General features: G+C 46.2%; 1 protein-coding gene across 1 annotated transcript in view; it reads left to right on the top strand.

Annotated features, from left to right (window-relative positions):
- st6galnac5a (ST6 (alpha-N-acetyl-neuraminyl-2,3-beta-galactosyl-1,3)-N-acetylgalactosaminide alpha-2,6-sialyltransferase 5a) overlaps positions 1–12,042 on the top strand; it is a 98,181-nt gene that overhangs the window by 78,381 nt on the left and 7,758 nt on the right. The window contains exon 4 of the mRNA XM_041841091.2: positions 3,694–3,872. Coding sequence (XP_041697025.1) covers positions 3,694–3,872 — 179 coding nt within the window. The remainder of the gene's footprint in view (positions 1–3,693; positions 3,873–12,042) is intronic.

Here is a 12,042-nt window from a genome sequence, read left to right as displayed (position 1 = left end):
ATATCCCGACGGGGGTACAAGTCCCGACCCGAACTACACATATCCCGACGGGGGTACAAGTCCCGACCCGAACTACACATATCCCGACGGGGTACAAGTCCCGACCCGAACTACACATATCCAGACGGGGGTACAAGTCCCGACCCGAACTACACATATCCCGACGGGGTTACAAGTCCCGACCCGAACTACACATATCCCGACGGGGGTACAAGTCCCGACCCGAACTACACATATCCAGACGGGGGTACAAGTCCCGACCCGAACTACACATATCCCGGGGGGTACAAGTCCCGACCCGAACTACACATATCCCGATGGGGGTACAAGTCCCGACCCGAACTACACATATCCCGACGGGGGTACAAGTCCCGACCGAACTACACATATCCAGACGGGGTACAAGTCCCGACCCGAACTACAGATATCCAGACGGGGTACAAGTCCCGACCCGAACTACACATATCCCGACGGGGGTACAAGTCCCGACCCGAACTACACATATCCCGACGGGGGTACAAGTCCCGACCCGAACTACACATATCCAGACGGGGGTACAAGTCCCGACCCGAACTACACATATCCCGACGGGGTTACAAGTCCCGACCCGAACTACACATATCCCGACGGGGGTACAAGTCCCGACCCGAACTACACATATCCCGCGGGGTTACAAGTCCCGACCCAAACTACACATATCCCGATGGGGGGTACAAGTCCCGACCGAACTACACATATCCCGACGGGGTACAAGTCCCGACCCGAACTACACATATCCAGACGGGGTACAAGTCCCGACCCGAACTACACATATCCCGACGGGGTACAAGTCCCGACCCGAACTACACATATCCCGACGGGGTACAAGTCCCGACCCGAACTACACATATCCAGACGGGGGTACAAGTCCCGACCCGAACTACACATATCCCGGCCGGGGTACAAGTCCCGACCCGAACTACACATATCCCGACGGGGGTACAAGTCCCGACCCGAACTACACATATCCCGGCGGGGGTACAAGTCCCCGACCCGAACTACACATATCCCGACGGGGTACAAGTCCCGACCCGAACTACACATATCCCGACGGGGTACAAGTCCCGACCCGAACTACACATATCCCGACGGGGGTACAAGTCCCGACCCGAACTACACATATCCAGACGGGGGTACAAGTCCCGACCCGAACTACACATATCCCGACGGGGGTACAAGTCCCGACCCGAACTACACATATCCCGACGGGGGTACAAGTCCCGACCGAACTACACTATCCCGGCGGGGTACAAGTCCCGACCCGAACTACACATATCCCGACGGGGTACAAGTCCCGACCCGAACTACACATATCCCGACGGGGGTACAAGTCCCGACCCGAACTACACATATCCCGACGGGGGTACAAGTCCCGACTCGGCCTCTCCTCTCTGTGTCCTGATCTGATCTACTTCTAACAGTTCTATCTGCATCTTGTTGATGCATGTTTAACTTGCAACCCAAAATAACATTCAATTAGTGTAGCTCAGTTGGTAGAGCATGGTGTTTGCAACGCCAGGGTTGTGGGTTCGATTCCCACGGGGGGCCAGTATGAAAAATAAATAAATTATGCACTCACTACCTGTGTCGCTCTGGATAAGAGCATCTGCTAAATGACTAACATGTAAAAATGTAATTCAATTCCCTCTTAAAGGCACATTGTCAATAGTGCAGTGTGCTTGTTTTTTTATAGTTAAAAAAATTATAATGTCATTTTAGCAGACGCTCTTATCCAGAGCGACTTACAGTTAGTGAGCGCATACATATTCATACTGGCCCCCCGTGGGAATCGAACCCACAACCCTGGCGTTGCAAACGCCATGCTCTACCAACTGAGCTACAGGTTATCTACTGGGGACCCTATAGGACACAGTGTTATCTACTGGGGACCCTATAGGACACAGTGTTATCTACTGGGGACCCTATAGGACACAGTGTTATCTACTGGGGACGCTATAGGACACAGTGTTATCTACTGGGGACGCTATAGGACACAGTGTTATCTACTGGGGACCCTATAGGACACAGTGTTATCTACTGGGGACCCTATAGGACACAGTGTTATCTACTGGGGACCCTATAGGACACAGTGTTATCTACTGGGGACCCTATAGGACACAGTGTTATCTACTGGGGATGCTATAGGACACAGTGTTATCTACTGGGGACCCTATAGGACACAGTGTTATCTACTGGGGACCCTATAGGACACAGTGTTATCTACTGGGGACCCTATAGGACACAGTGTTATCTACTGGGGACGCTATAGGACACAGTGTTATCTACTGGGGACCCTATAGGACACAGTGTTATCTACTGGGGACCCTATAGGACACAGTGTTATCTACTGGGGACGCTATAGGACACAGTGTTATCTACTGGGGACCCTATAGGACACAGTGTTATCTACTGGGGACGCTATAGGACACAGTGTTATCTACTGGGGACCCTATAGGACACAGTGTTATCTACTGGGGATGCTATAGGACACAGTGTTATCTACTGGGGACCCTATAGGACACAGTGTTATCTACTGGGGACCCTATAGGACACAGTGTTATCTACTGGGGATGCTATAGGACACAGTGTTATCTACTGGGGACGCTATAGGACACAGTGTTATCTACTGGGGACCCTATAGGACACAGTGTTATCTACTGGGGACCCTATAGGACACAGTGTTATCTACTGGGGACCCTATAGGACACAGTGTTATCTACTGGGGATGCTATAGGACACAGTGTTATCTACTGGGGACGCTATAGGACACAGTGTTATCTACTGGGGACCCTATAGGACACAGTGTTATCTACTGGGGACCCTATAGGACACAGTGTTATCTACTGGGGACGCTATAGGACACAGTGTTATCTACTGGGGACGCTATAGGACACAGTGTTATCTACTGGGGACGCTATAGGACACAGTGTTATCTACTGGGGACCCTGTAGGACACAGTGTTATCTACTGGGGACCCTATAGGACACAGTGTTATCTACTGGGGACCCTATAGGACACAGTGTTATCTACTGGGGACGCTATAGGACACAGTGTTATCTACTGGGGACGCTATAGGACACAGTGTTATCTACTGGGGACGCTATAGGACACAGTGTTATCTACTGGGGACCCTATAGGACACAGTGTTATCTACTGGGGACGCTATAGGACACAGTGTTATCTACTGGGGACGCTATAGGACACAGTGTTCATCTTCTGGGAAATAAAATGTGCATCTTGTATTTGTTGCTTTCCATCCAGGAAACAGTGTTTATCTTCAGTAATGACATGTAACATAACATTCTCTACCCTCCAGGACACAGTGTTTATCTTCAGTAATGACATGTAACATAACATTCTCTACCCTCCAGGACACAGTGTTTTATCAGTAGTTACATGTAGCATAACATTCTCTACCCTCCAGGACACAGTGTTTTATCAGTAGTTACATGTAGAATAACATTCTCTACCCTCCAGGACACAGTGTTTTATCAGTAGTTACATGTAACATACCATTCTCTACCCTCCAGGACAGTGTTTATCTTCTGGGGGCCCAGTAGTTACATGTAACATACCATTCTCTACCCTCCAGGACAGTGTTTATCTTCTGGGGGCCCAGTAGTTACATGTAACATACCATTCTCTACCCTCCAGGACACAGTGTTTATCTTCTGGGGGCCCAGTAGTTACATGCGGAGAGACGGGAAGGGTCTGGTCTACAATAACCTGAGGTTGATGAACCAGGTGCTGCCCAAACTGAAGGTCTACATCATCTCCTGGCAGAAGATGCTGCAGTTTGACGAACTCTTCAAGAGGGAGACGGGTAAGGACAGGTGAGTTTAACCTGCGGGATTAGAGTTCTGTGAAGACGATGAGTGGAGATTAACCGCGTCTGAGACCTGAAGACTTGCGTTAGCTCCCAAAGTGAGTTCGAATAAATTAGTAAACTAAACTGCTTCCCTTTAAAGAAAGGAAAACATCACAAAAGTTACATTAGAAGTTGTGATCAGTATCGGCAACATTTTGGCGTCTTTTTTGCTTCCAATAGCTTGTGTGATTTGATTTTGTAGAAAGAACTTAATCTCTCTCAAATAGTGGGGGAGTGAGGCAGAGTTTCATCTGTCTCAGATAGTGAGGCAGTGTTTAATCTCTCTGAGAGTGAGGCAGAACTTCATCTCTCTCAGATAGTGGGCAGTGAGGCATCTTGCTCGTTCATGGTGTGCTCCATTCTGAATCCCATTGATGCTGAACAAAATAAATGCACAAAGGCTCTCTCTCTCTCTCTCTCTCTCTCTCTCTCTCTCTCTCTCTCTCTCTCTCTCTCTCTCTCTCTCTCTCTCTCTCTCTCTCTCTCTCTCTCTCTCTCTCTCCTCTCCTCTCTCTCCCCCCCCTCTCTCTCTCTCCCTCTCTCCTCTCTCCCCCCCTCTCTCTCTCTCTCTCTCTCTCTCTCTCTCTCTCTCTCTCTCTCTCTCTCTCTCTCTCTCTCTCTCTCCTCTCCTCTCTCTCCCCCCCTCTCTCTCTCTCCCTCTCAATCAATCAATCAATCAATTTTATTTTATATAGCCCTTCTTACATCAGCTAATATCTCGAAGTGCTGTACAGAAACCCAGCCTAAAACCCCAAACAGCTAGTAATGCAGGTGTAGAAGCACGGTGGCTAGGAAAAACTCCCTAGAAAGGCGAAAACCTAGGAAGAAACCTAGAGAGGAACCAGGCTATGAGGGGTGGCCAGTCCTCTTCTGGCTGTGCCGGGTGAAGATTATAACAGAACCATGCCAAGATGTTCAAAAATGTTCATAAGTGACAAGCATGGTCAAATAATAATCAGGAATAAATCTCAGTTGGCTTTTCATAGCCGATCATTAAGAGTTGAAAACAGCAGGTCTGGGACAGGTAGGGGTTCCATAACCGCAGGCAGAACAGTTGAAACTGGAATAGCAGCAAGGCCAGGCGGACTGGGGACAGCAAGGAGTCACCACGGCCGGTAGTCCCGACGTATGGTCCTAGGTGCTCAGGTCTCTCAGTTGGCTTTTCATAGCCGATCATTAAGAGTTGAAAACAGCAGGTCTGGGACAGGTAGGGGTTTCGTAACCGCAGGCAGAACAGTTGAAACTGGAATAGCAGCAAGGCCAGGCGGACTGGGGACAGCAAGGTGTCATCATGCCCGGTAGTCCTGACGTATGGTCCTAGGGCTCAGGTTCTCAGAGAGAAAGAGAGAACGAGAGAATTAGAGAGAGCATACTTAAATTCACACAGGACACTGGATAAGACAGGAGAAGTACTCCAGGTATAACCAACTAACCCCAGCCCCCCGACACATAAACTACTGCAGCATAAATACTGGAGGCTGAGACAGGAGCGGTCCGGAGACACTGTGGCCCCATCCGAAGAAACCCCGGACAGGGCCAAACAGGAAGGATATAACCCCACCCACTCCGCCAAAGCACAGCCCCCGCACCACTAGAGGGATATCCTCAACCACCAACTTACAATCCTGAGACAAGGCCGAGTATAGCCCACAGAGGTCTCCACCACAGCACAAACCAAGGGGGGCGCCAACCCAGACAGGAAGATCACGTCAGTAACTCAACCCACTCAAGTGACGCACCCCTCCCAGGGACGGCATGAAAGAGCACCAGCAAGCCAGTGACTCAGCCCCTGCAACAGGGTTAGAGGCAGAGAACCCCAGTGGAGAGGGGAACCGGCCCGGCAGAGACAGCAAGGGCTGTTCGTTGCTCCAGAGCCTTTCCGTTCACCTTCACACTCCTGGGCCAGACTACACTCAATCATATGACCTACTGAAGAGATAAGTCTTCAGTAAAGACTTAAAGGTTGAGACCGAGTCTGCGTCTCTCACATGGGTAGGCAGACTGTTCCATAAAAATGGAGATCTATAGGAGAAAGCCCTGCCTCCCGCTGTTTGCTTAGAAATTCTAGGGACAATTAGGAGGCCTGCGTCTTGTGACCGTAGCGTACGTATTGGTATGTACGGCAGGACCAACTCGGAAAGATAGGTAGGAGCAAGCCCATGTAACGCTTTATAGGTTAACAGTAAAACCTTGAAATCAGCCCTTGCCTTAACAGGAAGCCAGTGTAGGGAAGCTAGCACTGGAGTAATATGATCAAATTTCTTGGTTCTAGTCAGGATTCTAGCAGCCGTATTTAGCACTAACTGAAGTTTATTTAGTGCTTTATCCGGGTAGCCGGAAAATAGAGCATTGCAGTAGTCTAACCTAGAAGTAACAAATGCATGGATTAATTTTTCTGCATCATTTTTGGACAGAAAATTTCTGATTTTTGCAATGTTACGTAGATGGAAAAAAGCTGTCCTTGAAACAGTCTTGATATGTTCGTCAAAAGAGAGATCAGGGTCAAGAGTAACGCCGAGGTCCTTCACAGTTTTATTTGAGACGACTTTACAACCATCAAGATGAATTGTCAGATTTAACAGAAGATCTCTTTGTTTCTTGGGACCTAGAACAAGCATCTCTGTTTTGTCCGAAGTTTAAAAGTAAAAAGTTTTCAGCCATCCACTTCCTTATGTCTGAAACACAGGCTTCTAGCGAGGGCAATTTTGGGGCTTCACCATGTTTCATTGAAATGTACAGCTGTGTGTCATCCGCATAGCAGTGAAAGTTAACATTATGTTTTCGAATAACATCCCCAAGAGGTAAAATATATAGTGAAAACAATAGTGGTCCTAAAACGGAACCTTGAGGAACACCGAAATGTACAGTTGATTTGTCGGAGGACAGACCATTCACAGAGACAAACTGATATCTTTCCGACAGGTAAGATCTAAACCAGGCCAGAACTTGTCCGTGTAGACCAATTTGGGTTTCCAGTCTCTCCAAAAGAATGTGGTGATCGATGGTGTCAAAGGCAGCACTAAGGTCTAGTAGCACGAGGACAGATGCAGAGCCTCGGTCTGACGCCATTAAAAGGTAATTTACCACCTTCACAAGTGCAGTCTCAGTGCTATGATGGGGTCTAAAACCAGACTGAAGCATTTCGTACACATTGTTTGTCTTCAGAAAGGCAGTGAGTTGCTGCGCAACAGCTTTTTCTAAAATTTTTGAGAGGAATGGAAGATTCGATATAGGCCGATAGTTTTTTATATTTTCCGGGTCAAGGTTTGGCTTTTTCAAGAGAGGCTTTATCACTGCCACTTTTAGTGAGTTTGGTACACATCCGGTGGATAGAGAGCTGTTTATTATGTTCAACATAGGAGGGCCAAGCACAGGAAGCAGCTCCTTCAGCAGTTTAGTAGGAATAGGATCCAGTATGCAGCTTGAAGGTTTAGAGGCCATGATTATTTTCATCATTGTGTCAAGAGATATAGTACTAAAACACTTAAGTGTCTCTCCCGATCCCAGGCCCTCGCAGAGCTGTGCAGATCCAGGACAGCTAAGCCCTGGAGGAATACGCAGATTCAAAGAGGAGTCCGTAATTTGCTTTCTAATGGTCATGATCTTTTCCTCAAAGAAGTTCATGAATTTATTACTGCTGAAGTGAAAGCCATCCTCTCTTGGGGAATGCTGCTTTTTAGTTAGCTTTGCAACAGTATCAAAAATAAATTTTGATACTCTCTCTCTCTCTCTCTCTCTCTCTCTCTCTCTCTCTCTCTCTCTCTCTCTCTCTCTCTCTCTCTCTCTCTCTCTCTCTCTCTCTCTCTCTCTCTCTCTCTCTCTCTCTCTCTGAGGCGTGGCTCTGGGAGCCTGTCTGACTACAGCTACAGCATGGCTGCGTCACAAATGGCACCCTATTCCCTACATAGTGCACTACATTTGAACAGGGCTCATAGATCTCTGGTCAAAAGTAGTGCACTATACAGGGGTTTGGGTGCCATTGGAGACACACATCCTGCTTACACCAGGCTTCTTTCAGACAGGCAGACGCCACCAGGAAAATCCCTTTGGAGAGGATTTAGGGCCCGATTCAGACTTAGGAAATGTAGGTCTTTCCTACACATGCCTTTCCTACCAGTTCTCAGTGGTTGGTATTCAGACTTACCTGATGCAGGTGCGTTACGGGCGTTACAGGCGTGGTTCCCTTGAATAAATGTAATTCAACCTCTGAAAACCCTCCCACTTGCTGGCCAGCAGGTTTATTCATTCAATAGGGTTTTAAGTACATTTATCTAAAGCCATCTCTTTAAATTTGGTGTACCTTTTAATTAGAATCTCGACAAAATTACTAGAATATATAATAATAATAATAATAATAATATGCCATTTAGCAGACGCTTTTATCCAAAGCGACTTACAGTCATGCGTGCATACATTTTTGTGTATGGGTGGTCCCGGGGATCGAACCCACTACCTTGGCGTTACAAGCGCCGTGCTCTACCAGCTGAGCTACAGAGGACCATGGAGAGAACGGTTCAGAATATTAGGGATCAATGACAGAAAGCCATGGAAATACACACTTATTCGTCTCCTTTTCAGCACCAATTGGTAGATTTCAAAATACTCTGATGTTGTATATTATTTAGGGTTGGGAAAGTATTTATTAATAATACAAAAAAAACTGGTTTGGAGAACCTTTACGCACAAAATATATTGGTGAATCAAAAATAGTGGTTTGATTCATCCTGGAAGTTGCCATTTTACAATTGTTCAATCTATGAAATATTGGAAGGTGAAAAAAGTGTACAACAGAAACATTCTAGAAATCCTAAATCAACTCGGCAGGTTTGGCGCTGTACTGTCACATGGCTACAGAAGCCCAGAGCTTGGGTCTCCACATTTCATCCCTGACAGTTACACTATATATACAAAAGTATGTGGACACTGTAGTGTATTAAGATTATGACTTTGTTAATGGTTTTAAGTGGAACCTGAGAGGATGTTTATTTTAGTGTCAAGAGGGAATGTTTTAGTGTGACGCCACATACAACAGACAGGAAGTGTGTGTTGTAGACAGGGGATTGGACAGTAGAGGGAGCCACCCATATTTTGGGGAAGATTATATATACTGGGTTTAAACGAAGAAGAGGTTAGAGCGGCCATTGCAATCTGGGACGCCGCTCTCCGGGTGGTCATGACATCCGTAAACTTATGCTGGAATCTTGTGATATGAATAAAACTTATGATCAAAGGTTCAGTATGAGCAGACTCCTTTGTTTATCAGCAATAACTAGCGACATTGACTCGACACTACAACACCCCTTAAAATTAGTGGATTTGGCTATTTCAGTCACACCCGTTGCTGACAGGTGTATAAAATCGAGCACACAGCCATGCAATCTCCATAGTCAACGTTAACAGTAGAATGGCCTTCCTAAAGAGGTCAGTGACTTTCAACGTGGCACCGTCATAGGATGCCATCTTTCCAACAGGTCAGTTCGTCAACTTTCTGCCCTGCTAGAGCTGCCCCGGTCAACTGTAAGTGCTGTTATTGTGAAGTGGAAACGTCTAGGAGCGACGGCTCAGCTGCCCACAGCATGATGCATGATGCTGCCACCACCATGCTTCACCGTAGGGATGGTGCCAGGTTTCCTCTAGACGTGACACTTGGAATTCAGGCCAAAGAGTTCAATCTTGGTTTCATCAGACCAGATAATCTTGTTTCTCATGGTCTTTGAGTCTTTAGGTTCCTTTTGGCAAACTCCATGCGGGCTGTCATGTGCCTTTTACTGAGGAGTGGCTTCTGTCTGGCCACTCTACCATAAAGGCCTGATTGGTGGAGTGCTGCAGAGATGGTTGTCCTTCTGGAAGGTTCTCCCATCTCCACAAAGGATCTCTAGAGCTCTGTCAGAGTGACCATCGGATTCTTGGTCACCTCTCTGACCAAGGCCCTTCTCCCCCGATTGCTTAGTTTGGCCGGGCGACCAGATCTAGGAAGTCTTGGTGGTTCAAAACTTCTTCCATTTATGAATGATGGAGGCCACTGTGTTCTTGGGGACCTTCAATGCTGCAGAAATGTTTTGGTATCATTCCCCAGATCTGTGCTTCGACACAATCCTTACTCTACGGACAGTTCCTTCGACCTCATGGCTTGGTTTTTGCTCTGACATGCACTGTCAACTGTGGGACCTTGTATAGACAGGTGTGTACCTTTCCAAATCATGTCCAATCAATTGAATTTACCACAGGTGGACTCCAATCAAGTTGTAGAAACATCTCAAGGATGATCAATGGAAACAGGATGCACCTGAGCTCAATTTCGAGTCTCATAGCAAAGGATCTGAATACTTATGTAAATAAGGTATTTCTGTTTTTTATTTGTAAGTAATTTGCTAAAATTTCTAAAAACATGTTTTCGCTTTGTCTTTATGGGGTATCATGTGTAGATTGATGAGAAAAAAATATACAGTACCAGTCAAAAGTTTGGACACACCTACTCATTCCAGGGTTTTTCTTTATTTTTACTATTTTCTACATTGTAGAATAATAGTGAAGACATCAAAACTATGAAATAACACATATGGAATCATGTAGGAGCAAAAAAAGTGTTAAACAAATCAAAATATATTTTATATTTGAGATTCTTCAAATAGCCACCCTTTGCCTTGATGACAGCTTTGCACGCTCTTGGCATTCTCTCAACCAGCTTCATTATGTAGTCACCTGGAATACATTTCAATTAACAGGTGAGCCTTGTTAATTTTTGGAATTTATTTCCTTCTTAATGCGTTTGAGCCAATCAGATGTGTTGTGACAAGGTAGGGGGGGTATACAGAAGATAGCTCTATTTGGTAAAAGACCAAGTCCATATTATGGCAAGAACAGCTCATGTAAGCAAAGAGAAACGACAGTCCATCATTACTTTAAGACATGAAGGTCAGTCAATCCGGAACATTTCAAGAACTTTGAAAGTTTCTTCAAGTGCAGTTGCAAAAACCATCAAGCGCTATGATGAAACTGTCTCTCATGAGGACCGCCACAGGAATGGAAGACCCAGAGTTACCTCTGCTGCAGAGGATAAGTTCATTGGAGTTACCAGCCTCAGAAATTGCAGCCAAAATAAATACTTCACAGAGTTCAAGTAACAGACACATCTCAACATCAGCTGTTCATAGGCCTTCATGGTCGAATTGCTGCAAAGAAACCACTACTAAAGAACACCAATAAGAAGAAGAGACTTGCTTGGGCCAAGAAACACGAACAATGGACATTAGACCGGTGGAAATCTGTCCTTTGGTCTGATGAGTCCAAATTTGAGATTTTTGGTTCCAACAGCCGTGTCTTTGTGAGACGCAGAATAGGTGAACTGTCTGTTATTTATTTAGAATTCAAGGCACACTTAACCTTCTGCAGCGATACGCCGTCCCATCTGGTTTGGGCTTAATGGGACTATCATTTGTTTTTTTGACCCAGAAGGAGAGTGATGGAGCGCTGCATCAGATGACCTGGCCTCCACAGTCACCCGACCTCAACCCAATTAAGATGGTTTTGGGATGAGTTGGACCGCAGAGTGAAGGAAAAGCGGCCAACAAGTGCTCAGCATATGTGGGAACTCCTTAAATACTGTTGGAAAAGCATTCCAGGTGAAGCTGAAGCAGTCTAACTGGTAAACTCATGGGTACAGTCAATATGACAATATTGATTGTCAATATAACAATCAGGGATTATATTTCTATGGTTTGGACTGACTGTTCAGATCCTGTTGAATAGCATCATCGCTATCATCAGACTCCTGTAAACCCTTCTCAGTGCTACAGGACCTTTCACCTACAGTGAGGGAGAGAGACTTCTGATGTACTGTTTGCATCCCAAATGGCACCCTATTCCCTGTACAGAGCACTACTTCTGATCAGAGCCCTATTGTAGTGCACTACATAGGGAATAGGGTGCCAGATGGTACCATTACACTACCTGATTAATCAGTCACAGTAAACAGAGTGTGTCGTTTCACACAAAGTAATTAAGATTGTGTGTGTGTGTGTGTCTGTGTGTCAGTGTGAGTGTGAGTGTGAGTGTGAGTGTGTGTGTGTGTGTGTGTGTGTGTGTGTGTGTGTGTGTGTGTGTGTGTGTGTGTGTGTGTGTGTGTGTGTGTGTGT

This window comes from Coregonus clupeaformis, chromosome 21 (genome assembly GCF_020615455.1).
Source record: "Coregonus clupeaformis isolate EN_2021a chromosome 21, ASM2061545v1, whole genome shotgun sequence".
In the NCBI taxonomy this organism is placed as follows: Eukaryota; Metazoa; Chordata; class Actinopteri; order Salmoniformes; family Salmonidae; genus Coregonus; species Coregonus clupeaformis.
This window is presented reverse-complemented; position numbering and strand designations above follow the sequence as displayed.